Source organism: Miniopterus schreibersii (assembly GCF_964146895.1).
Source record: "Miniopterus schreibersii genome assembly, chromosome: 5".
Taxonomy (NCBI): Eukaryota; Metazoa; Chordata; class Mammalia; order Chiroptera; family Miniopteridae; genus Miniopterus; species Miniopterus schreibersii.
The window spans coordinates 46318495-46345131 of record NC_138106.1 but is presented as its reverse complement, the minus strand read 5'-3'; the positions used below and the strand labels follow the sequence as shown (position 1 = coordinate 46345131).

At 46.3% G+C, this 26637-nt stretch overlaps 1 protein-coding gene across 1 annotated transcript in view; it reads right to left on the bottom strand.

The window, feature by feature from the left end:
* The window catches only part of HEG1 (heart development protein with EGF like domains 1), a gene marked incomplete at its 5' end in the record, with an annotated part of 78076 nt that overhangs the window by 28256 nt on the left and 23183 nt on the right, over window positions 1-26637 (bottom strand). Inside the window, 9 exons of the mRNA XM_081137616.1 lie at window positions 709-812; window positions 4613-4732; window positions 5406-5522; window positions 7570-8913; window positions 9629-9862; window positions 13371-13718; window positions 14793-15146; window positions 20543-20815; window positions 22497-22784. Coding sequence (XP_080993742.1) covers window positions 709-812; window positions 4613-4732; window positions 5406-5522; window positions 7570-8913; window positions 9629-9862; window positions 13371-13718; window positions 14793-15146; window positions 20543-20815; window positions 22497-22784 — 3182 coding nt within the window. The remainder of the gene's footprint in view (window positions 1-708; window positions 813-4612; window positions 4733-5405; window positions 5523-7569; window positions 8914-9628; window positions 9863-13370; window positions 13719-14792; window positions 15147-20542; window positions 20816-22496; window positions 22785-26637) is intronic.

Below are 26637 nucleotides of genomic sequence, written 5' to 3'. Positions count from 1 at the left end.
TAGTAAATTGAAATCAGAAATCGACTGATCTCAAAAACTTGTTTTAATGGCAAACTTTGATTTTCCAGACACCAAATCTTAGACTCAGGTAGCAGCTGAGAGGCAAAATTTACTATCTGAGCTTCATTTTCATCTCTTCTTTCTTCCTCTCTACTTTAATTTTTCTTTCTTTCTTTTTTCCCCCTGCCCTGACAAAAAGTAAGTAAAAAGGAACAGAAGAATCAAAGGCCCCTGATAATCTACGCAACGAATTATCTGCCCTGGATAATCAGGATTAACTGCTCCTCCTTTCGCATTCCCTTGAGGAAAGAGAGCATCCTCTCCATGTTCCTAAGCACAGAGAGGTCAGCAGCAGGTGGGATGGCAGGATCTTCTGGGGCTTTCCTCTTCACCAACAGCTTTTATAGGTTCATGTCATCTACATGTCTGTGACTGTCAGTTTGCACATGGAAAAGAAATGCCAGGCCATGGATAAAGGCTGCACATGAGGGCACGTTCCAAGAACCGCTCCTACTGGGAACCACTACTTCTCAACATCTCCCTTCTACTTCCGAGAGGCCTTTTATTTTACCATGAAGTTTTCCTTCCAAATGAAACAGAAATGAACAGACTGAGAGATATAACTGATCCCCGGGAGGTTCCCAATTCTGAACAAAATCTGTTCTGGAAAACAAAGGACTGGAAGGAAGACGCCCTTCAGAAACTTACTGTCTGGGTGATCTCATTTTCAACTTCGTGTAGGTCTGAATGTTTCTCCGTGGTGGTATTAAGAGACATTTTCTTTAATTTAAACTCTGTCACGAAGGTTCTAACTGAAAATAAAAACATAACCTATTAGGCTACATGGCAAGTTGACCTACACAAGGCTGTGTTTGTAAATTTATGGGGCATCCAGCTTCACTCCACCTCAAAGGACCATCTATCTCTGTGCATTTCTTCCTCCTTGAGGACGGAGACCACCTCTCCCTTTCCAGGCTCCTCTCTAGGAAAGTGAGCATCCAGGGAGCTGAGCTGAAGGCTCAGACTGAGACAGCCTTTTGTGAGGGACTTCAAGGAGCCTTTTGTGTATGTGGGGGGTCGGGGGAGGGGCTGCTGAAAGGAGCCTCCTTGATGTCTCCCTAATGGTCTTCCCATAATACATGCCCAATAAGGCTGTGACGAAAAAGAAAGGTGAGCTGGCCTAAACAACATAATCCCAGCAGGGAGACGTGGGGCCAGACACAAAAAATGCTCATCAGGCCCTGTAACACTTTAGAGAGGAAAGCTCTGGCCCTCTGGGTCTTTCACCAAGTTGACAAGCCCTCGCCTTCAAGGGCACGCTTTGGTTTTCTCTTCTCACTAGAGTTACCCCTGTCAACCCCTATTCCTCTTTCTCAGAGGAAATGCCCATTTTATCCTGATAAAAGAAGCTGCCAGAAGTCAGTAACTTCCCAAGGTCGCACAGCTCCCAAGGGCCAAAATGAACATTTAATGTCATGTGTGCCCATCTTCCAAGTTCTTCTACACCCTCAGCCCCTTGAGGAATCTGGTATTCTAAGGACAACCAAGGGGCTACAGAGAAAGGTTCCAAACCTCCAGGGGGTTGCCAGACTCCATGATTATAAGTCACGTAATGAAACAACCCATATTCAAGACAATGTTGGATTCAGACATGAAAGAAAGCAGCCCCGTTTTCAAGGCCCGTTTCACTCATAAAATAAAATTCTAGTTAACATCAATTAGTGCTGACTGGGCCTGAGGGGAATGGAGCTTAGGCAGGCAACCAAAAATTAGTATAGCCTGCTGTATATCTGGCTCTTATCTTCCTTTATATTAAATTCTTATCTTCCCTTCTGAACAGGAAAAAAAATAATAACCCGAAACACAGAAACCCCTGAAGCTGCTCTTTCACAGAAAGCGCGCTTGCTGAATTTAGAAAAAGGCCTGCGAATGAGCCAGGGAAAACATTTAACATCTTATACTTACTGTCTAAAGCCCTGAATCCTTATTTAACATCTTTTTGCTTGTTCTACAGTTCAGCGAAGCCAGCTGCTTAGGACTCTTTTTGAGCAGCAGGGAGCTCTTTGAAAACATTCTTGGCCGAATGAAAGCATTTCAGCATGCTCTAATTTGCATGTCCCTCTGATGTTTATGAACAATGAAGTTAAATGACTTGAAAAGGGAAAGATGATTGTTAACACAATAGACCCGCTCTCCTCCCAGTACTGGTGCCCCCGGACACTCCCGCACCATCATCCCACTCCTTCATCCTCACATCTCACAGGTCCAGGTTTATACCCAGACACTCCGCAGAGAAATATACGGGCTCTAAATGCCAAGTACACAGATCTCTCCTGTGGCCTCTAACTTTCAGTGTGAATGTGAAGGTGGCATCACGCAGTGTCCTCCCAACCCCTGCACCCTCCCGGGCACACAGACATCTTCAAGTCTGCAGTTACCTCACCTGGCTTTAAGGCAATTTCTTACTTCAGATGTAATCGTTGAGTTACACAGGTTATTGAAGTGATTTTTTAAAAGATCCATAATTATTACTTTGTATTCAGAGTAGTTTATTATTCTCATTGCTTTCAATTCTGGTCCAAGCGGCCCAAGAGATTAGACTAATGTTAAATGATGCCTCCCATCTGGAGAACTCTACCATTTTCTTTTTAAAAATTTTTTATAAGTTTATTTGAGTCAAACTGACAACATATGCCAGGGAGGGTTCCTGAATGCTATCATTTCCAAAGCTTGCTCAAATACATTATTTTCTTTGATTTTCACAATAACCCTAAGTGGGAAGCAGACCAGGGGGTAATCTGATTTTACAGGTGAGGAAAGTGAGACTCAAGGATCATGTGCTGTGGGTGGTGGCCCTGGGGCTGGCAGTCAGGCATCTGAGCTCCTGGGCAGGTGGATTTTGCACATTGCTTCAGAACAAAATCATTTCCATCTTCTCTATTCTTAAACCCAAAACTCCTGGCTTATTTCTTACAGGGTGCAGCTAATGGAATAGGTTACCCCAAAGCAAATAAACTATGAGAATAAGAGGAATTCTTAATTTTGACTGATATCTATCTATACTACTACATTTTCATTTCTTTAAATAATGCTTTGACTTGATCTTTGTGTTTTAAACAATTTTCAAAATTCTACCATTATTTTAATAGGGTAGCAACTGTTGAAATAAATTTCTAGGCCCAAGATGGAGCTGCCCCTGTCTGGGGTGCCATGGAAGCAAACAGAACTTTCCTATAAATGCTCTGCTGTATCCAGCCAGCCAAACCCCACATGCCAAATCTACCCTGGACTCCACACTTGTTTCCTTGTGCCTTGATCTTTCTAAATAAGGTAAGATAAGGCACGCAACCCCAGCCAGTCACAGGCTGTCTCTACAGTTCCGCTTCAAACCCTCTATAAAACCCGCACTTGCCCACCCCCCGCAGGAGAGGGCTCCCCGGCTTGTGAGGAGGCCCTGCACTCCCCTCCACGGGTTGTTTTTCTTGAATCAAGGATGTCAAGCTCTTTACTAAATTGTTTTAGAGTTGTCATTTGACACAACCTTCTAAAACATCTGACGATTCCCTTCAGCCTATAGGCAACAAGAGTTTATGCAAATGATATTTTCAAAACACAAAGACATTTGTTCTCTCAAAATACTATCTACTGAGTCCTTTCCATATGTTAAGTATCACACTGGGCGATTTAAAATGATTCAAGGATGAGTCACTTTACCTGCCAGCTTCCTTATCGAGCTTAGATAATAACTCTAAGTTCTTCGCTTCTAATTTCTTCAAGTTATGTGTTGAACTCGGGACTCCAACACAGGGTTACACACTGTGTGCAAGAAAGCTCTTACAATGGACAAATCACTGTGTGCTAGGAGGAACTGTGGGCTGGAACCCGGCCTCCAATCTAGCAGTTGTATACGCCTGGTCGCTTAGCACCTCATCCGGGCCTTAGTGTCCCCGTGGGTTGTTTACGTCTTAATCTTACAGTGGTGATTATATCTAAACTCAACCAGCTTCATGAATCTTATCAAATTAGGAAACAACATATGACAAACTGAACAGTACAATGACAGCAATAGCTTTGTAAAAATATTTCTGCCTGTGGACAAGAACATGAAGATTGTTTTTAAAAATGAAAAGAATGTGTGAATTTGGTAAGGACAGTCAGGGGTTTTCTCTTTTTCTCTCTCCCTAAAATGTATTGTTTTAAACTATGTGGTTAGAATATCCTTTGATATATACATATTTTTTCCTAACTGCAGGGTGGAATGGTTAAGCAAACAGTGTTATGCACAAATGATGGCACAGTTATACAATCATTAAGAAGTCTGCATAATATTTTTAATAAAATGGGAAAATGTTTACGATGTAGTTTGTATAGATACCATATGATTTCAACTATGTAAAAATATAACGCACACTAAAAGAGTTTCATATAAGGTGCTATATTTCTAAGTGGTGGCATAAGAGGCAGCATCCGCCAATTCTTTCTCTATTCCTTGAAGTTAGACCTTGGGCAAATATTGGTTTTGATTAGGAAGAAAAACAATGTTACTTTTTGTATTACTTTGCAAAATATATTGTGGTGTAGAAAGAATTCCAAGATAGACAAACTTTCTTACCCAAATTGCATATTCCTTTTTCCAGCTGGTACCCAACTGGGCATCTGCAGGTAAAGGATCCCTGAGTATTGTTGCACATGGCCAGGGGTGGGCAGGGGTTCGAGAGGCATTCATTCACATCTGCAGAGGACAGAACACAGGCCATACTGACTGTATCAGACAGCAAAACCATAACCCAGTGCGGTAAGCACTTACGAAGGGCCAAATGGCACTAGGTGTAGTGGGGCCCAGAGACGAGTAGGACACTATCCTTGTTCTCAAGGGGCTACCAGTCTATTAAGGATGGAGGCAGCCATGTATACAGCTAACTATGGACACAAGGCAGGAGCACAGAGAAAGTAGCAGATTTTAATGGAGGAGAGGATTAAGACTGTTTCAATCTGTAATAGTGTCAACAATAAAAACACAGGAAAAGACTGTTTCAAATAATATCTGGACTAAGACTAGAAGAACTTTAATAAGCAGACGTAAGTGGGGGGCAGGCGGGATTCTAGGCTGAGGCACCAGCGCAGTGAAGGCCAGGACGGGAAAGCAGAGGGGTCTTTGGGGAGCTGTGGGTGGCCCAGTGTGGCAGGAGTGGAGGGAGCCCACAAAATGAAGCCAGATCGTGGCAACTCGTCAGCCTCACTGCCTGACATTATTCTGCAGACAACAATGAGCATGCTAACTCTCAAGTCAGCAGGGCATTAATTTAAAAATCTTTCTCCCCTGCATTTTGGAGAAAAAGGAGTTTGCTGCCTATCTCGAGGTGCATATTGTCCTGTAGACGACTGGAGATGACTTTTCCTCTTACCCACGCTGCAGTCATCCCCTTGCCAGGAAGGCGAGCACACGCATCGATACCCACGGCGGGTGGGGTCCACAACGCATTTCCCATCGTGAAGACAAGGGTTAGGGGCACAGCTGTTCACTAAAAACACATTCCAGGAATAAAGCAGTTAACCACACGCGAAATGTAAAGGCAGCTCAAGGTAAATATTTAATTCTCCTGGCTAATATTTGATTCTCGCTTATTTCTGTTTACTTGCCCTGAAAGGCCGCACTACCCAAACGGAATGGACTCCCGAGAGGGGCAGCAGAGAGGCGGTGGGCCTGGATTCCGGTGCTTGCTGGTGGAATGACACAGCGTCAGACAGCTGGGTCCCTGAATGCAAGAACTGGTTCAAATCCAAACGCTGCCCATAGATCACTCCGCTCAGGATGGACAATTATACTGACTTTGTGACACTTAGGAAGTTCTACTTGAATTGATGCCCAGTTAAGACACCTATTAAGCAGAAAAGGATCCTGCTGCAAGATTTCCCTTTATCTGAAAATCTCAGAATGTAACAGTACGTGGGCCTCCACATGTTGGGCAATCATTCAGAAAACTCACTGGAGGTGAGCACTACAACGCCTTCTCTTTACGTACGTAACGAGGAGCCCCATAGGATTCACCTGGGCCTCGGTGAGGTACTGGTTTCAGCGTCATCTCGGACTCCCAGCTCCCAAGGGCAGTGACCACAGCGCTCTATTTCGGCCTGTGTAACCCGCCTTGTCACGCTCCAGTTACGCAACAACTGCCTAGTAAAGGTTTCTGACACATACTGAGAAAAGCCGAAGCCCACAAAATAACTGCAGCGTCTCCAAGGAGAAAATCGGTGGTAGAAGGACCAAAAGTCAAGGGTTCTAACTCCAAAAGAATAACCCTGAAAACCAATGGGCTAAACCTGAAGATGGTGCTCCTACTCCTCACTGCTGCTTTAATATACCTAATCCAGCCGTCTAGGCACAGCAGCTATATATCCAAACACTGAACCCAGGGATCCTGCTGCATGATATATTACCAGCCAGTCACGACGTTCCTAATACCCGCTCACAGTGACCAGTGCAATGGCCGTCATCAGCTTGAAGGGAGCTTTGTATATCTGGCCGCTGGAAATGAAGCCCTGTGAAGTCTGAAGCAGGGACCCCACACTTCTCAGGTGAAGGACCCAGCTTTCAATTTCCCAGAGGTGCTGGGATCACTGGTACAAAGGGGCACTGATGCATCTGGCACTGTGGGGCTGGCGGGGCAGAAATATGGCCCCCCCATCCGCCAGCCTGCTGATGGCTGACGAGGTGGAACTCTGCCACTAACTGAGTTCCCTACTCCAGTCGCGATAAAGCATTTCTCGTCTTTTCTTTTTCCTTAAGATGTCAATCTCCGCTGTACCCCATAACCACCAGCGTTTTTCCTTTCCTGGGTCTGGACAAGCTAAATGTACCACTTCAAACACGACATCAAAAGACAGATGGTCTCATTTCCACCTCTCCTTACATGATAAAGAACCACGTGCGTGCCGGGAACGCCAACGTGGGCTTAAAGATAACCTCAGGCACAGTGCAGCCGCTATGGGGAAAGATTAGTTCATCATCTCCCGATTGAACATGAGCACCTATCCCCCCCCGCACCCCATGTTTATCAACTAGCAGCATAATCTGAGGGAGACAAAGGGGCCTGGGCTTCCCCTGGACCAAGAAAGCCTCTCTGGTGACTGTGGAGCCGCCTGACTGACCCAGAAACTTGGGGCCCTGGTCTGGGAGCAGTCACCTACTCACTCCATGTCCCAGCCAGGCCACCGAAATCTTCTGCACCCTCCTGTCCTATGTTGCCGCCCACTCTGGCCACGGAGGAGTTAAAGGCATGCCTGAAAAGCTCTTGCAATTATGGGGCATTACAGGCTACAATTACACCATCTACTGATGTCACACACAGCCAATGGCATCCTCTCCCCTCTCTTCGAGAAGAATTATGTAACTCAGGGGTGAGGAAAGTAGGTCCACCGTGACATTATTTTATGCTTTAAGTGCTTCTACGGGAAACATTTCAGATCATCAAACACACACTGCACTCCTGCAGGTACCAACCACTGGCCCACATACACACGAACCCCCGCCCCAGCAGCTTTCAGGATGCCTGTGAGACTGCATTCTACCTGGGGCTGGAGACGACGACGCCGTGGGTGACCGTGTGCTGCTCTGAGCGCGGAAGGCGGTAGGTTTGGGAGTCAGCACTTCAGCCGGAGAAACGTGTGAGCCTTGGGGAGGAGATGTTCTGGGGAAATGTGAAGCTGGGCTGGACTCTTCTGGAATGCCAGGCCCCGTGGTCAATACTTCTGCTGATGTGGGTGCACTGGTCAGGGGGCTTAATCGGGTGGTATTATCTATATGAACTTGGTTTCTTTTTGTGGTAACAACTTCTGTTGAGATTCGTGGCACCAGAATTTCAGGAGTGGTCGTCAGGAACTGTTTTCCAGCCGTAGTCTGGACTGCGGTGGGGCCAGCCGTCAGAGTCGCTGTGCTTGACGTGGGGCTGGGAGTGGGCGCGGGGGGATGGGAGGCCTTGAGAGTGGTGGCTGTCAAAGCTGGAGGCGTCTGGGCTAAGCCGGTGGTTGTGGCTGGAAGGGTCTGCTCAGTGGAGAACTCTGTTAAGGCAGGGGACACACGGATCCCCGAAGCAGGGCTCACAGTTTCAGCTTCGGTGACCTCTGTAGGCAGAGACTCCCGGCTCAGTGGCTTTGATTCCGTGACCATTTTTTCGTGGTGTGGGCTGCTCTGGTCCTTAGGATCTGCTGTCTGACTGCCGGGGAGCATCACCACAGACGATGCCACTGTCGACATCCGGACTGCTGTCACAGGAGTGCCCCCTGCCCGGGGCAGGACCAAGGTAGAAGATGAAGGTGGTAGGGTTGTCTGGGTCAGGGACAGTGAAGCAGGGGTAGAGGCTGTCAGGGATATGGGCGAAGGTGGTGGCGAGGAGGGCGAAGGTGTGGGCGCTTCAGGGGTGGCCTCCAGGGGAGGAGCGGAGGCCCTGGGGGATAAGTTTGAGGAGAACGGCTGGTGGGACTGGGACACTGAGGGCAGGGGCAAAGGGGGCCCTGACGAAGAAGATGAGCCACCGACTGATCCGGCATGCGCGTCCGGGAGACCCAAGGTGCCTGACATTTTAGCGGTGGGTGTGTAGGGTGGCAGGCTGGCTGTATGCAGACCCAGCGGCTCCGTGGGAGGCTGGGCATACACCCCTCCGTAGGATGAGGCGTTACTTCCTTCAGTCTGAACCTGAGAAGGGGAAGGGTAGTCTGAACGTGGGGAGCCTGAGACCTTCACGGAAGAGGTCGAACTCTCTCTCGTCTCTGAAGATGAGCTGTTGTCCGTGATGGACAGTAGTGCTCGCTCTCCTTTGGTTAAAGTAGACAAGACATAGGTGTGGTCCGTGTGGTCGCTGGAAGTCCTCTGCTCAGTACCTGTGCCAGTCACTTGATTGTGGCTAATTCCAGTGACTGCAAAGGGAAAAACCAAAGTCAGACCAACGAAGCAAATAAGCAATCTCCTGAGCACACACTGTGAGCAGACTGCCAGTGCCCTATCCACGAACGCCGAACGCCGGTCGGAGAGACACTTCCTCCGGAGCCGTGGTGTCCAACAGGGAGCTCTCGGGCGGGGGGGGGGCGACCCCGACAGTGTGGAAGGCAGGCAGGGTCCGTGTCTGCGCGCAGGTTTACCTCCTGCGAGGAGTGCAGTCACGGCAATGGAATGGTAATAAAAGAGAAGTGAGGCCAGGGGCCAAAGAATTAGGGGGGGGGTGTCCGAATTCCTTCCACACGCCTTTTTTGATAAAAGCAAATTGGTATCTTAAAAGCTCTTAAGACCCCAAATAGAACAATTGTTACGCCTAAATGGAAAAAGGAAAAGCCTCCCAACTTTCCATTCTGAATGAGATATTTCTTTCCCAGGAGATTGACCTTAGCCACAAAGTGACTGTTCTCTTTCATTTAAGCCTCCTGGCAGACACCACTGGCAAACGCCTTAGGTGAGCGAAGGGGGCCGGGAGGAGGGGAAGGGAGGTGAGAGAACCCAGAAAGTTCTCTTCATAAAGAGCTTGTAAGGTACTTGGGGTGGACCGCGAGCTTCATCATTCTGGGGCCCTGAGCACACTGAGAGACGAACTGAGAGAGTGTGGAAAGAGATCCTGCTCAGCACCTCCGACAGCCTCACCAGTCGTGGTCATGTTCCCACGCGGAGTGGCGCTCTCTGCTTCTCGGGGCGCTGCCTCAGAGTGCCCCTCGCCCCCCGAAGTCGTGCTCCCATTGGTGACTGATCGCAGCGTGCGCTCTCCGTTTCCAGCGACAGTAGCTGAAGTGTGCGGGCTGTGGGCACGGGCTCCTGATGTCCTGTGGGGCCCCTCGTGGGTGTCGGCACTGACGCCCAGCTCAGGACTATCTTCAGTGGCTACAGGAAGATTGAAAAGGGAAAGACAAGTACCATATGATTTCACTCATATATGGAATCTAATAAACAAAATGAAATAACAAGCAAAATAGAGACAGACTCATAGATACAGAGCAGGCTGACAGCTCGGGGGGGGGGGATTTAGCAAAAAAGGAAAAAAAGAGAAAAACTCATAAACATGGACTGTGGTGATTACCAGGAGGAGGGGGGAGTGGGGAGAGGTAGAGGAAGGTAGAGGAGGAATAAATGGTGATGGAACGAGACTTGACTTGGCTTGGTGAACACACAGTACAGTGTACAGGTGATGTGTTGTGGAATCGTGCACCCGAAACCTGTATAGTTTGTTAACCAGTGTCACCCCAGTGAATTCAATAAAAAGGAAAATTTTAAAAAGAAGATTGAAAAGGGATGACCGGCCAATTCGGGGGTGGAAGGGAGACCACGGTATGGACTTGAGTCTCAGGAACAAGCCTCGCTTCCTGGACTATGGGAGTCCGAGAGCCTCCCTGTGCTCTCTCAGGGTCTCTATCTGAGAAAACCAAGCGTGTGGTGTTCCCGCAGACGCCTGCCAGTGGCGGAAACCTCAGGACGCACTGCGGATCAGCGTGTTCAGCTGACTTGGATTTATGGGAAGGTTTATTGCTTAAGTGAACACGATCAATACTGTATTTCTGCTCGGCGATACATAATAAATAGAGTTTATGTCAGGGAATTGGTGGTGGCCGCAGGGAAGGTGAACAATGGGCAAAAGACTAACAGCCCTACTGGGGCTTTACACTTTCTGACAAGATCAAGCAGGGGGGCCCATGTTACTCCAAAGGCTCTCACCTCCTGGTAGGGCAGCAATGCATGAACTGAAACAGGGCCTGTCATTCTGTAGACCTTTCATTCTTTGCCCTTACACATCCATGAGAAATGGCACTGCGATCAGAGGTTAAAGGTGTGCTTGGTTTGTGTGTGGGTTTAAACGTATTTGTTTTATTTTCTTGGTGGTGATGGGATAGGGACAGGTGACACATGAATAAATATCCTTTCTTGGGTATGGAAGTGGGGTCCAATTTTTCTTGGCCTAAATCCGTCACAACCTGGCTCTATGAGAAAACAAGTTCTTGTCCCGGTTCTTATTCCTATTCGCAGACCAGGCTAGCTCTTGATGCCCCATGGACACACCTCGAAGGAAAATGGAGGTAAAGCTGAGGGTTAGGTAAGCTCACTTCATGAGAGGTCTGCATTCACTGACACACAGGAATGAGAGGAGGCCGGGATACAGTGACCTGGAGCAGCACTGAGAAGCCAGGAACCAGGGAAAGACTTAGGCTGAAGGGCTGAAGAGACCCATGGAAGACCCACCAGGGAAGGCTTCAGAGCTGAGCGGATCTGAGCACAAGTTCCCTAGGCAAAGGGAACGAGGCCCGGGATGGGGAGACCATAGAGGCTCTGTTAGACAAAATTTAGGCAAACAACCCCTCAGGCTGACAGACTTAACTCGGTGGAGCGTCATGACCTGGAACAGAGGGGTTGCATTGGAATCCAGAGAGGAACAGCTCGAGAACTCTGGAAGGCTGGCTGGCAGAGTCAGCTTTGGGCGATCAGAGGAAACAAGATAAAGCACTGTGTCAGCCCACAGTGGGGTGGTTTCAGGAACAAGGCTCTTCTGTATCCAGCACTCTATAACCCAACCCCAAGATCCACTCATATTTTCTACTAGAACCAGCTGAGCATTAACTGCAGCGTGAAGGGCACTGAAAGGAAGGAAAAAGGAAAGGCTAAGGAACCTAAGCTCCTGGTTCGAAGGGTAACAAGCCTGAGCCCCACAACTGTGAGGGTGGAAAATGGTTCTTTTTGTTTAGGAGATAGATAATGCGTTTTCCATGCACAGACTTAAACGAACAAGATAACTTCACCCATACATGTGGTATTCTTTCATGATAAGCATGTTTTCTCACATCGCATGAGTAGTAAAATAGGGATGCTATTATTAGTGGTAGAGAGTAAGAATTTAAACCTATTATAAGTTTTAAATGATAAGTTAATGCATTTTTGCTTTAGTCAACATAAATTTACATGGATAAGGCTGCTGAAAATGGTTTTAAAAAATTACCCAAAAACATTATTAGAAAGGAACATCAAAAGAAAAGTTTTCTCAAATTGATAAATTGAACTTCATCAAAATTAAAAACTGTTGTGTTGCAAATAATGCCATCAAGAAAGTGAAATGACAACCCAAAGAATGGGAGACAATGCCTGCAAATCATCTATCTGATAAGGGACTGGTAACCAGAACACAAAAAGAACTCCCTTAACTAAAAAAAAAAAAAAAAAAAAGACAACCTGATTTAAAAATAGCCAAAAGATCTAAATGCACATTCCCAAAGAAGATATACAAATGGCCAATGAGCAAATGAAAGGATGCTCAGCTAGAAAATACAAGTCAAACCCACAATGAGATACCACAGCACACCCACCAGGATGGCAACAGTGAAAAAAAGATGGACCATAACAAGTGTTGGTAAAGTTGCTGAGAAACTGGGACCCCCAGCAGTACACTGCTGTCGGGAAGATAAAGCAGGGCAGCCACTTTGGAAACAGACTGGCATTCTTCAAAAGGTTAAAAATAGAGTTACTATTTAACCCAGCAATCCAAGAGAACTGAAAACAGGTGTCCACACAAAAACTAGTACTGGAATGATCATAACAGTATCATTCACAATAGCCAAAAGATTTTTTTAAAAACCTACATATCCACCAATTGATAAAAAGATAAACAAAATGTGGGACATCCACACAATGGGATATTATTCAGCCATAAAAATGAATAAAGTACTGATACATGCTACAACATGGATGAATCTTGAAAACATTATGCTGAGTGAAAAACACAGAAAGCCAAATACCATGTGATTCCATGATTCCATGAAATGTGTAGAACAGGCAAATCCATAGAGGCAAAAAGTAAATTCGTGGTTGCCAGAGGCTGAAAGGAGGGGAGAATAGGGAATGACTTCTGGCACCGGGTTCCTTTTTGAGGTGATGAAAATCTTAGATAGGTGGTTACACAACTTTGTGCATATACTAAAAACCACTGAATTGTACACTTTGAATGAGAGAATTGTAGAGAATGTAAATTATATCTTAATAAAGCTATTATAAAAAGAGAGTTTCTCTTGATGAATGCCTGGACTTGGGGTGAACAACTTTCCAGAGCTATGGGACTGAGGCAGGTACAGGGGGGCGGGGTGGGCTATAGGGGGTGGAAGGACATGGACAGAGAGGCCCCTGAGCTCTGTGTGGGAGGGGCAGGTGGCAACGGCAACTCTGTGGAGATGTCCCAGAAAAAATTTAGGGGCACAGAGGTATATCTGTACCCACCGGCTAGAAGAACGGCCGGGATTACTGAAACCAGAGGGGCCTATGGCGCTGCTTCACTAACGCGTGGCCTACCCTGCTGCGGGCCACAGGCCTGGCAGCACCCGCCCCTCCGCGGCCCAGGCTGAGCGGGGAAACTCACTGGAGCGTTGGCCGCGCGGTGCTGAGGACTCCAGGCTTTCTGAGGAGGAGGAGGGCGAGGACTCGGTGCCCGGCTCGGAGCGCCTCCTCTCACCCAGCGCTGTGTCACTTCCTCCAGGCTGTGGGGCAGAGGCTGAGAACCGGGTCAAAGCGGAAGAGTTCACAGCTGCAGGGTAGGAAGCAGAGCTTCCCGGCACATCTTCAACCGTCTTGCTGCTGGTCAAGCCCCAGCGCGCGGCGCTCTCTCCAGTGCTGCCCAACGGGACGGGCCCGGGCACAGTCTCAGTCTGGGACACGGGGCTCCCGGTTCTCGGGTCAGAGCTGCTGGCCCGCTGGTGTCCTTCCGAGACTGTAAGGTGGCAGGGGGAAAAATGCCATTACACGGATGTGAAAGAGACCCCTCCACAACTGAAATGTGAGTCCTCTCTAAGGAAAGATCCCCTTGGCAATGACCTTGCATAGAATTTATTATATGTGTAATCTGACATGCATTTTCATATTCTAAATAATTAATTCAAAACTCTTCAGTGCCAATAAGATAGCAATACTAAAAATGAACGGTGAAGAGGGGAGCTTTTAAACAGCATGTGCAAGGCAGCAGAGTAACCGATAGGCTTGAGTATTGTGTTCTTGTTTCCCAAAAGTGATTAAGAAAGGTAGGGTGTTATGTCCAATGCGGCTCAAAATGGTAGGAACCATTTTTCTAAAACAGTTCTATTATTATTCTAATTTTGATTATTAGATTATTCTAATTTTGAAGTATGAATTTGGGGAATATATTTATAGCTACATGGTTTAGTTCTAATGATATATAAAATAACTCAAACTAGTTTTAAAGAGCAGGCCAGCTCTCACTTTGGAGACGATGCTGCAGTGACAAGACGCAATCAGCAGTGAGGGCTCCGAGGCTGAGGTCTCAGCTCTGCCGAAACCCTCTGACCCTTGGTTTCGTCATCTACAAAGAAAGCAGGAGGAATGACGCCTGTTGGACAAACTTCACAATGTTTTCATAAGGATGAAAATCAACGTGTGATATACAAGAGAAAGGGGATGGTGTTATCTAAGGACATTCTTTTTCTTAGAGACTGCAAATGGTCTGGAAGCCATCCCTTAAGAGAATACAACAATTTTTATTTTTAATCTTCACCCAAGGGTATGTTTCCATTGATTTCAGAGAGAGAAGAAAGGAGAGAGAGAGGGAGAGAGAAATATTGATGTGAGAGAGAAACTTCAATTGGTTGCCTCCCATACTCGCCCTGACGAGCGATCGAACCCGGAACCTAGCTATGTGCCCTGACAAGGAATCTAACCCGCCACCTTTTGGTGTATGCGACGATGCTCCAACTGACTGACTCGCCCAGCTAGGGCGAAAATCCAACAATTTTTAAATGTCCGTAATAGTTAAGCAAAATTGAATACTTACTTGGGAAATCATTTTGCCAAAATCCCACTGAGGCCTCGGAAGATGGAAGGCCAAATCCATTTTCTGTGGACGGCTCACTGAATTCCCCATCCCCTAGACTCCCAATTACTCTGGTGTTTCTCCTCAGTTCTGTCTCAGACGGTGAAGAATGGACTGATGCTGGAGTCGTGGCAATTTCAGAGCCATTGGAGAAACCCTCTGTCACGTTTAGCCGTCCCAGACTGACAGCTAAAGACTGAATCACCCTTGGGACACCATTGGGGAACGTGGTGGCAACCTGCACACTCTCTGTCCAACTGGCTGAAGGGCTTCGAGGAGCAGTAGAGTTGTTTAGCTCCTCCTTACTTCCAGAAGCTAAAATGAAAAAAAAAAAGAAATGCTTCAAGACTACTCACTCAGGGGGTGGTTTGAGAAAATCAGGGTTGTATCTAGACACAAATAACGTCTATTACATTTCGGTAAGTAAATCTAGATAACGTAGATCTGATACAGATAAACACATTTGACACACTCACCTACTCTCCCCCCCTCGCTCCAATTCTTGTAGAGCTAAGTGGGGAACCAGTGGCATCCTTCACCAAGCTCAATGAAAAGCTTCTGCTCCAGAAAAGGAAGAGAGAATGCCTCTAGACCCTATTTGCCTTGGTTTTTAGAGAGGAAGGAAGAGGCTTATACCCTTGAATTCACCTTATAGCTTATATAGCACAGGCCATTGTGATCAAGTACAGGTTTTTGTCTGTTTTATTTTAGCAGCTGTAACCATATGTTCAAATGCTATCACAGAGGAAAACCCATACATAAAAATGAATAAAAGTGGGCCGTTCCAGGGCACCAAGCTCCCAGGTCACAGCGGAGGGCCTTGGGCTCTGCACAGCAGAAGCAACACCAGCCCCGAGCAACAATTTCCAGCCTGTCACCATCAAGGTTATTATTTCCCACCTAAGGGCCACCATAAACCTTATGATTTGAAAGACTCCGAACTGAAATGCATTTATTAAGTAACACAGTTTCTAATCAGCAGGAGACTGTCACTGTTCCCCTACTGATTTGATTTAATTCCAGCCGAAAGCAAGCAGCCTCTCTGGGCTCTGGAGGCCAGCTCTCATGTTTACACTCTCCTCCAACGGGCCCTAGGAGATCAAGGACTCCAGGCTTGGAGCAGTTTTTCTGATGAACTGATGGAAAAGGCTGGATTAATCATCAGGACCTCTCAGAACTGAATTATACGCCATTGTTCAAAATGCACAGTCCAGGTGGCTCGCTCATGGCTCCTCTCACACAGAACTTTCCCAAGGGCACCCTGGGCACAGACCTCCAGCGGGCACGCTGAAATCCCCACTCCAAACGGGAATGAATAGCCTGCAGGAAAGCTCTGTGAGTGGGAAGAAACATGGCAGGCGGGATCCAATCAAGAAACAAGAGTGTTATTTTTCTTTATCAGCCAAAAATAATTAAAAGGACTCTATACCTTATAATGAAAGGTTTTAAGCTGTTAATTATGACCCAGAAAGGGAAAAAGAAAGTTCTCATTATAAATGGTTCCTTGAAGACCAGTCCTATGTGCAGTTATGACCAAAAGCACAAATAAATACTAAGTATAATTAGAAAGAGAGCACAGGAAACACAAAGGTTCCTCGTACTGGAGTACAGACCATAGAATCAACTGTGCTTAGAACACGACCGGCAGCTCCGGTCACTGGACCTTAATAAAGACAAAAGGAAGCTGCAGACGATCCATACAACTAGTAAGTAAAACAAGGGAAAAAAGAGACCCAAACACAAAATCATAATCCCAGCTCACCTAAACCCATCCCTACTTAACACAAAAACGCATTAGTATTAACAACAGGAAAGCTTACTAGAGATATACCCCAAATCCTCACTCAACCACGTAGCTTCTCAGGCTTCACTTCATTGCAGCTACCATCTAAATCCACCAAGTTACAGCCTCAGGAAACTGCATTATTTTACCGATTCAAGGTACAGTGGCTGTTATCCTGGACTCAGCCTGAATACTTGTCCAGCAAATCAACGGCCACAGAAATACAGTTATAAAAGTCACCAATGCTGACAGTCCCAAAAGGGAAGTGGCTGTATTTTCCCTGGCCCCGAGGGCTCCGTGGAACATTTGCTTCGTCAACTCATTATCAGCATTATTAAAAGCTGCCATCTACTGACCAATTACGGCATGCCAGTACTTTATATGAACCTTTACACATGGTGCCAAGTAAGTACTTTGTATACATAACCTCATTGAATCCTCTTGGTAAAGTTCTGAAGCAGTGTGAAGGCTTCCATAGAGCTGGTGCCTCTTAACAAAAAGACAAAATGTTTGGTCAAACTAATCTACGGTGACCACTTACACCACTAAGTGAGCGACTGTTAACGGCACGTAGGGGAAACAGACCATGTTTCTCAGGAACAGGCCAGCTCTACTGATTAGTTAATAGTTGCCTTCCCTTGCTCATTTCTACCTTTAAAGCAGCCATTCAAAATGGGAAGACCATCCATTTGGGAGCAGAAACAAGCCAAGTTCCTTGATTTTATTACAGGAGGTGGAAAGAACGACTACTCATCTGGTAAAGTATATGGGTCAGTCTCCAGTCGCAGCACAAACCCTGGAGCCTCAGGCATGCAGCAGAACGCTCAACCTTGGCTTCACTGCTACCCAGAACCTGCCAAAAATCCAGCTGAGGCAGCTGATATTTGAGAAAGATATGCTAAATCTACAATCTTCTGAGTTATTTATGCTCCCTTCCTTTACAAAGTGAAATCACCACAAAGCAATTTACCTGGACCACATTAGCTCAGCTCCTCACAGAAATACTTTCATGAGAAGAGATCCATTACTATACCCTCAGCTCCAATTGAGAATCTATATAAAATACCACCTTTTAAAGAACATTAGCACAATTTCCACAGAATAGCAATTGATAGCATTTTCTATTACGATTCTCAACATTCCTTACATAAATATTCATCTTAGAATTTACTGCCCCCAGAACACGTATGCCCATGGATGGAATTGTGTGCTGACCTTATCAGATGACAATCTCATGCCCCTCCCGGCTTCCCTTTGTGCCCTGGTTTCCAGGAAGCTCAGTACTAAATTTAGTGCTCGATTGTAGCTGCTCTCCCACAATTCAACATACACATATCTCTTTCCACCTTCAAAAGGGAACTTTTTTCCCTGTTAGTTGCTTTACTTATTTTCCCCGTTATGATCAAATAGTGCATGGTCATTATAGAAAGTATGGAAAGTACAGAAAGATGTAAAGCAGCAAAGAATGTAAAGCAGCAAGAAAAATAATTTCAAATGGCTTCCAATCTCTTGTCTTAAATCTGAGTCGGCTCTCTGGGCCTACACCTGCTTTCATGCATATATTTGTTGGGATACAATTTCTTGTTGGAAGCAGGTACTCCAGGCTCCCTGAGCCTCAGAAGAGGCTGTGCTGCATGCCTGCTTCTGTGCAGCAGAGTGAGGAGAGGAAGGAGGCACACAGTGCAAAGGCTGGTGTGTTTGGAGTAACAGATGCTGGAACTAGAAAGAACCTTTAGGATCAGCTGCTCTAACCCCTTCATGTTTCAAATAAGGAGGCCCATTCTCCCTGGGCCGAGCTCCTGGCTGCCACCCTAGCAACCACTGTGAGGGGCACCATTCATCTGACTGGTCTAAGTGCCAGGGGCTTGATGAGTCACATTTATTAGTGCAGGGAGTGGCCAAGTGTCAAAAGACACACACCACCGCCACACTTCCTCTTCACTACTGTTCTCCTACAGATCGACCAGCTGGGCCCCCCAACATGGGTCTGCCTCTGACAAGTCCCGCCAGCCCTCTCAGCACTCCTGCCTGCGTGCCTAGAGCTCCTGGATCCCATGGCCAGAAAGGGATAGTAAAATCTCAAGATGCAGACGCAATGGGAGGAATTCGGTATACCAGAGCTCTGGTTAGTAGGTTAGTGGGTGCTAGCCCAGCCTTAAAAATGAAGCAGAGTTTTGTTTCCCGACTGGTTTCAGGTCCTTGTGCATGTCCCCTCTGCATCCCCACAGGGAGGAGAGGAGGCTGGAGGCTGGACCCAGACTTCCCGGATGCCTGGCTATTCTCTCATTTAATAGCAGCCAACGCCCTCTTCGGCATCTAAGAAGGTAGTGGGACTCCACCCAGCACAGAACACCCAGTTCGCTGAGAAGGAAGAGAAATGCTCAGGGGGAAACTCTGGAAAGACAGAGCACTACTCTTTAAAATTAAATGTATAAGGTTCTAAAAGGATGAATACTCAAGGAATCTAAAGACCAATTATTTTTTAATGTTGAAAAATATAGGGGAATACAGAGTCAAGTGCAGTAAAGTTAGAAACAGAGGCTGATTTCCAAATATACCACAATAGTGGGTTGAATTTAACTTATAAATATTAAATGACTCTGACCAGAACTGAAGTGTAGCTTCTTCGAACATGTTTCCTTTCCACCATTTAGTCAAGCTGGTTGTAAATCACTAAAACCACAGGACTTTGAAGCTGGAAAGGATAGCAGCTTTCATTTGATCTAACCAACGTTTAAAAATAATCTTAAAAAGCAATCTCCGAAAGACACGAATCATAAATTACGCACATCCCAGTCAGGAAATGGTGCACAGAGAGTACATGGGAGAGAAACTGGTGGCTTTACATGGGCATTACAGAAAGGACCTCTGGATTCAGTTTTTACTTTGATGGCATAACCCAAACCCCCAGTCTTGCAAAGTACTTTTAAAAACCTCTGACCTCTAAAAATTTTGAAATGGCAATATCTAAAGCAGCCTAATTTCTATTTCCCAGGAATATCTGCAACCCTCTCTGTCCTGCTCCTTCAGGTGTGGGGATGAAAACACTTGCAGTGTCACTGACTCAGAACAAAACCTCAGAGAAGAGCAAAGGCCGGCAGTTTCCAGCATTCTCTTTGACCCAGGGCTGGGTGAGCCCTGTAATATCTGGGCAATGCTACTCCCCATTACTTATCAGCTGTACCTTGTTCTGGGGCAGCGGGGAACCTAAGAGAAGTAACAGACACAGCCTATGTCCTCAAGAGGATTACGATCCCTCTGGGCAGACAGGCATTAGATGACCTAGTGTGATAAGATACACTAATGACTCAGAGGATCAGGGGCTGAAGAAAGGCTTTGTGGAGATGGAAATACCTGAGAAAGACTCAACTGATGACTAGGAACTGGAATGGCAGAGAGGTGACTACTCCACTCCTACAGCCTTGCAAACCACCTGCACTGTATGATTTTTAGAAAATGATGCCTAGAAAAATGCTCTCTATGTTATCTTTGCCACTGAAAGAAACTTTTGCAATAGTGAAGAAATATAAATCTAACTCCTAATTAAATGATACAATGCTCACCATTCCATTCACCCCAGTATATGGCCTCTTGTGCAAGAGTTCACACCAACACCACTTAGTCTTTGCTGTGTGTATATGTGTGTGTATGTGGGGGTGGGGGGAAACAGGGGCCGGTGGACAGAAAGGTCTAGAACAGCCACCAGACCAGCTATTAGTTTACTCCTTATACAGTTAAATAAAACATTTTAAATATGAACTTCAATACTGAGATAAATTGTGTGGGTCGCACTTTTACCCCAAACACTTTGCATTTGTGCTTAATGTCTTTTCCCCTTGGCCCCTGTGACGAGGACGTCTAGCTGTACGTGTCTGTTTACTTCTATTCTGAGTGACTTCCGAGTGTTCAGCTGGGACAGGGTACTCACCTTCGGAGTGACCTGAGGGAGGGGAGGAAGCTGATGTCCTGGAGAAATGCAGCCAGGAGAACTCTGCCTCTGAGGAATTCCTCCTCCTGGACAGTGTGGTCTCTTCTCCCGTCTCCAGAGCAGGAAGAAAGGACTGGCTCAAAACTGAAGTGGCCACGTGGGCACGCACGGACGCTTCTTCGGAACCCCGGGAGGTTCTGCTCTCTGTGTGAGGAGGGGCACTGCTTTCTTCTGATCCTGTACTGCTGGCTGGCAGGTGAAGCCCTCCCAAGGCTGAAAGCAGACAGCAACAATTAAAGTTCCACCAGCAGACCTCCCAATTTCTGAAGAATCCTTTAGCGGGCTCAGCTCTGACCTCTATACCATATACAGACATGAGAAGAAGTCAGGAGCAATTATTCATTCTGTGGAAAGCTAACCCCTGCATGAGAGACCACAAACTAAGACAAAAACTGTCTTTAGATCTCACAAAGACTGTGCACCTTGCGGTAAGACGATCAGAAAGCAAGCACGATGAAGCTAAACAGCCAACGATATGGAACCAGAGATTGGTTTCTGATCACCATGACTCATCACCCATATTCCACAAAGCTGGTTCCAGAATTTACTTGAATTCAGCGTAAACAGAATTTCCAGTATCTGGATGACCAGCAAACCCAGGCAGCACTATGTGCAGAGGCTCTAAGCTCTAACTTCATCATTCATGAACGAAACATAAAATATCCTCAGCACTGAGTGCCCCAACCAGACCGCCTGTCACTAGCGTGTAAAACCCTGGGGGCATCTTCATGGCTTCACCCTCTACTTTTGGGCAGTTACCAACGCCTATCAATTGTCCTTGTGAAGACTATCAATCCCTTCCTCTCCATCCCTGAGGCCATCAGGCCATATTTCAGCACCTGGTGTCTGGATTTCTGTGTCTGCCTGGGTGGTCCCCCCCCCCAACTCCAGGTTCCCTTCAGCCCATCTCCCTCCCCAGACCTCTTACACCTGCCTGCCAGGTGAATCCTCTCCAAATGCGCTTTAATCATGTCACTGCCTGGTTCAGAAACCTTCAGGGACTCTGGCCACCATACCAAATCTAAACTGCCAGCCTTTTAAAGTCCCCCATGATTGTCCCTAACCCCATCCACACAACCATCCTACCCACTGCTCCTCTCCTGTTTGTGACTTTTGCCTCCCTCAAGGGAGGCTCCGGGCCTTGCTGCCACACAAAATGCTCACATTTCCCTCCTCTGTATCACCCTTCACATGGTCCAGGCACCTACTCCTCAGCTGCCCCTCTGCCTGGCTCAGATACGCAGACTGAGGCTCAGATCCCAGCTCTGAAACTTGTCAGCTGTTTGACTTACACCTTTTGGATGGGTTGACCTCTCTGGGCTTCAATTTCTGAATTCCTAAGATGAGGATAATGTGACTCCACCGCTTGCTGTGAGAACTGAGAGACCAGACACATTGTGTGTAGTAGGGGCCTAAGCAGCGCTCGTTTTCTATCTTCCCTTCCTCAGTCAAATCTTGTTCCTTCAGCCCCGGCCCCCTCTTGAAATCCTTTGCTAAAAATGGCAAACCACAGCTGTGCAGGCTGAAGCAAGAACATCCATTTGAGCCACGTCGACACACACACGCAGCCACACAGGCCACCATGCCGGGTGCCTGATACTTGCAAAGTGTAGCAGGATGGCTGGGTGCTGTTTGGATGCAGACCAGCCATGGAATATAGATTCTATGGGACTGGACAGGCCTCCCAGCAAATCCACACCCTTGTCTGGTTTATACTTCTAACTTAGTCCACCGCAGCATGTCACAGGTGGAGCCCAAGTCACAGGTCTGACCCCCAGCCCGGGACCCTGCGATGGTACCGAGGCTCAGGGAGGGAGAGAGGAGCCTGGCAGAAGCCTTGCTGTCCAGGGCTGGACATTCGTGAATGAAGTGAGTGTCGTGAGCACAAACTCACCCGAGGTGCTGCTCCGGGAAGTCAGGGCGGCTGCTCTCTCGGGCCCAGCAGGGGAGGTGGTGGCGTCGGTTCCCCTCGCGGAGTGGTTCTTTCCTCCAGCGCCTGCGCTTTCAGCCGGTGGAGCGATGTTTTCTGGGGCACCTGAAGGAGCACGAATCTGGCCGGGGGTCTGAGCCATCACACCCTCCTTGGAGGCCACTGTGGAAACGTCCACTTGATTCTGATCAGAGGTGATGTTCTCTGTGTGGGGCTCAGTGTTGCTTTCTGGCCAGTGGTTCCTTAGAGCAGCTGAAACAATCAAAAAAGGATCGGTGAGAACCAGCTGGCTTCTGAAAAGAGGAATAAACCTTCAGAAACGACACCAAGAGCAGCACTGTCCATAAGAAGTGGATTCAAGCAGAGTAATTTCACCTTTCCCCACAGTAATTATTCTTACGATCAATCCAGTGGAAGAAATTATGAAGCAACAATTGTATATAGGATTAGAGTTTACAATACGTGGGATAAATGATGGAAATTGATAGAGATCAACGTGGGGCTCAGGGAAGGGGGCCGGAAGCTCTGGCATGTGGGCAGGCTCAGGGAGGGGCATGGGGGACGAAGGTCAGGTGAGGGCGGGGGGGGGGGGGGGCGGAGGGGGGGGGGGAGAAAGCCCTTCATAAGCACAAGGCTGTGACCTGTGCCTTCTCGGTGGTAGTGGGCAAAAGCCGGCAGCTCTTAATCCTGACGCCTGCTCTTGTAGGCAGGAGGTGGGACCTGCACAGTTCTGGAAAAGCATGTGAAGGATTTGGCCATGTTACCAAAACCTTAGTAATGTAAATGGGTTTGATGCAGTAACTTCATAGGCAGGGAGGAAGGAAGGAAGAAGGGGTGGGAAGGAGATGAGAGGGAGGCAAGAAAGAAAGGAAGAAAGAACCTAAAATTCCTATAGCAGATCAGTTAAACCAGTTGCAGTAAATCCATATGAAAGGATACTATGAGGTCATTAAAACTAGGTTATAAAATAGGATAAAGATATTCTACAGGTACCATTTAATTAAAGCAACAGGCTTCAAAATGGAACTTAGAGCATGGTCTCATTTTGTTAAAAAATAATAATAAAAGCAACCGTGTGTGTATGTACCAAACACTGATGCAAGCGCTTGGCATGCGCGCATTCATTTAATCCTTGCACTTGTTGGAGGTAGCTGCTCTCATTGTCCCCACTTTGCACGGAATGCAAAGGAGGCCACGGAGGTCCCGTTCCTTGCCCAAGTCACCTGGCAGCAGGCTGGAAGCCCAAGCCCTCAGCTCCCAGCTGTGCTCAGCTGGAAGATAAAGTGCTGAAGAGGAGTGTTCAAGCAAACTCTGCTGATCTCTCTTACTTCCAGTTCAGAGGCGCTGAGGAAATCTGCTTATTAGTGTGCACTGTTACTTGGTGTTCATAAATTAGGAATGCATTTATATTAGTCAGAAAAATGTTTAAGTGATCATTTACTTCCACATTGCCCAAGATGATCGCAAAGAGGGCAATGGTTAAACATGCTATGATGGTGAAGTAAGTTGAGGGTAAAATTGGGCTCAGAGAAAATCATCTTGTAGTATTAGGTCATTTGTCAAGGCAGAGAGTTCAGAGGCAGGGCAGGTGGGTGGGATGCCCAAGTCACATATGTAACTTTAAATCTCCTAGCAACCACATTTTAAAAAGTAAAAAGAGACAGGCGGAATTAATTTTAATAAATATTTTATTTAACCTGACATATCCAAAATAGTTCCATTGCAGTATCTAATTGATATAAAAGTTACCGAGATAGTTTGCATCTTTTTGTATTAAACCTTTAAAGCCCAGGGAGCATTTTACTCCCCGTGCTGTGAGAGCTCAATAGCCACATGTGGCTAGTGGCAACCGTATTGGACAGTGCGATTCTAGATCAACCGTTCTCAACATTTTCCCACTCTAGACCACTCCTACCAGAAGCAGTGGGGTTGGAAGGGTGGTGATTATGAAAACTTCCATAAGAGATTGTCACAAACTTTCCTAAGGGAATCATTTCCTCCCCCAATCCCTTGAGATTACTGTTTCCATGCTTCCTATTCTGTTTCCTGTAAGTGATAATTAACAGAAGCTTCCTGAAGGGGGAGGGAAGTTGTCCAGGCATCTGGGCTCCTCTGGGGCAAGGCACAAACTCACCCAGAAATGGGATGTGGAGGGATGTTTCCGGGGGCAGATGCAAAGTCCCTAAATTGAACTTGAGACTCCGAGGTTGTGAAGAGCAGTGACCCATATGACATGTTTCCTTTGTCCTTCCTATCTGAGCTGCCAAGGCAAGCTGGCCTTCCAGGAGGAGGTGAAAGTGTTTGAGGATGCTTTCTCTGCCCTCTTGGTACAATGAGAGAAAGTATTCTCAAAAGGAGCCAGAAAAAAGTGAGTGAGGGGAGACAGAAGGGACTCAAAACCCATGCCCCAAAACTGGCAGGCCATGAACAAAGATAAGGAAATGGATTTAGCTATATTATACCCTAAGACGAATGTGAGACTAATGGAGCTGGGCCTCCAAGGAAGGAGCAACGCCCCCTTCTTTAGGGATGACCAGTGGAAGTGGCAGACCCCAGTCAAGTCAGGGAATGCCACTGCAGTCTCCAGAGGGAAAGAACGGCCACATGGAACAGGACATGGCTAGCACTGAACCACACTCTCCCCTGGAAGAGGGAAAAAATGCACACTAAAAACAAAACTAAAAGATAGACAACGATCCTGAGGCATCTTGAATAACCTTGCCATCAAACACAAAATGCTGAATAAAATATTGTTTAAAAATATTTCTAAATGTATTGCTGAGTTCACAAGTAAGTAAAGAATCAAATCTTCTGAGGCCAAAAATGAAGGAAGAGCTGGAATCCAGGGGGGTGAGCTAACTCTGAAGCTGGCAGCTCCCCTGAGGCACCTGCTCGAAATGTGCGTCCTTGAAATTCTGTCTGATGGTTATGGGGATGCAAGGGACAGGAGTCAAAACTCTCAAGGAGGGTGTCTGAGAGGGTAAAGCTGGGCCAGGGCTGTACCTTGGGTGTCAGGTAAATAGAGGCCAATCTGCCCTGCAGAAGGAAACGGCAAGGAAAACAGCAAGGCCCTTCCATCTTGATCTTAGGTAAAAGAAAAATAAATCTCAGCCGAGAATTTGTAACCATAAAACTGGCCCTCGTGTGCACATGCAGCACAAACGCACAATACCTATGTTGGCTACAACTCAAGCCACGTATGTGCTTAAAAAGTGGTCTTGAACCATGTGGCTATACTAAAACCACTGAACTGAATACTTAGAAAGGGTGATTTTTGTGGTATTTAAATTACATCTCAAACACAAACACACGCAGATCCTGTTAATGGGGGAATAGTGGTCCTGATATATAGTGTCTTCAGGTACTGGGCAGAAACAAATGTGAATGCTCTCTAGATGAACACACCCACAATCCAATTTTGTCATTTACTGATAAATTCTAAGGAATAAGAGGTCACAGTAAGAAAATCACAAAATATACAAGGAAAAAAAGCTTCCATGGACACAAGTCAGCAAAGTGGACAAGCAAAGACTTCAAATACAGGAATTATCAGACAAAAAATATAAGTATATAAGACAACATGAAAATAAATAAGAAACTGACAATGAGAGGGGGAAAAAAGACTATAAATAATGGCCGAAAACATTTTTTAAAAATCTAAATAGAAATTCTAGAAATGAAAAAATATAATAATTGAAATTAAGAAATTCAACGGCAGATTAAATATGGCTGAAAAGAGAAATAAGAATTACAAGACAAGTGGCAAAAGGATACCCGTACCCAGATGGTATAAAAAGACAGACAATGCGAAAAAGAGGTGAAGACAAAAGGAACAAAAAGGAAGAAAGTCCAACATATACCTAACTAGAGTTCTAGGAGAAGAGAGATCAAAGAGAACTGCAATATTCAAGAAGGCAATGGCTGAAAATTTTACAGAACTAATAATAAAAAGTACGAATCCTCAGAGTAAGGAAGCCCAACAAGTCCTGGGAAGCTGAATTAAAAAGAAACACAAACCCTAATCATAGTGAAACTGCAGAAAATCACAGAAAAAACTAGGTCTTAAAAACTACCAGAGGGAAAAAATAACAAGTCATCTACAGAA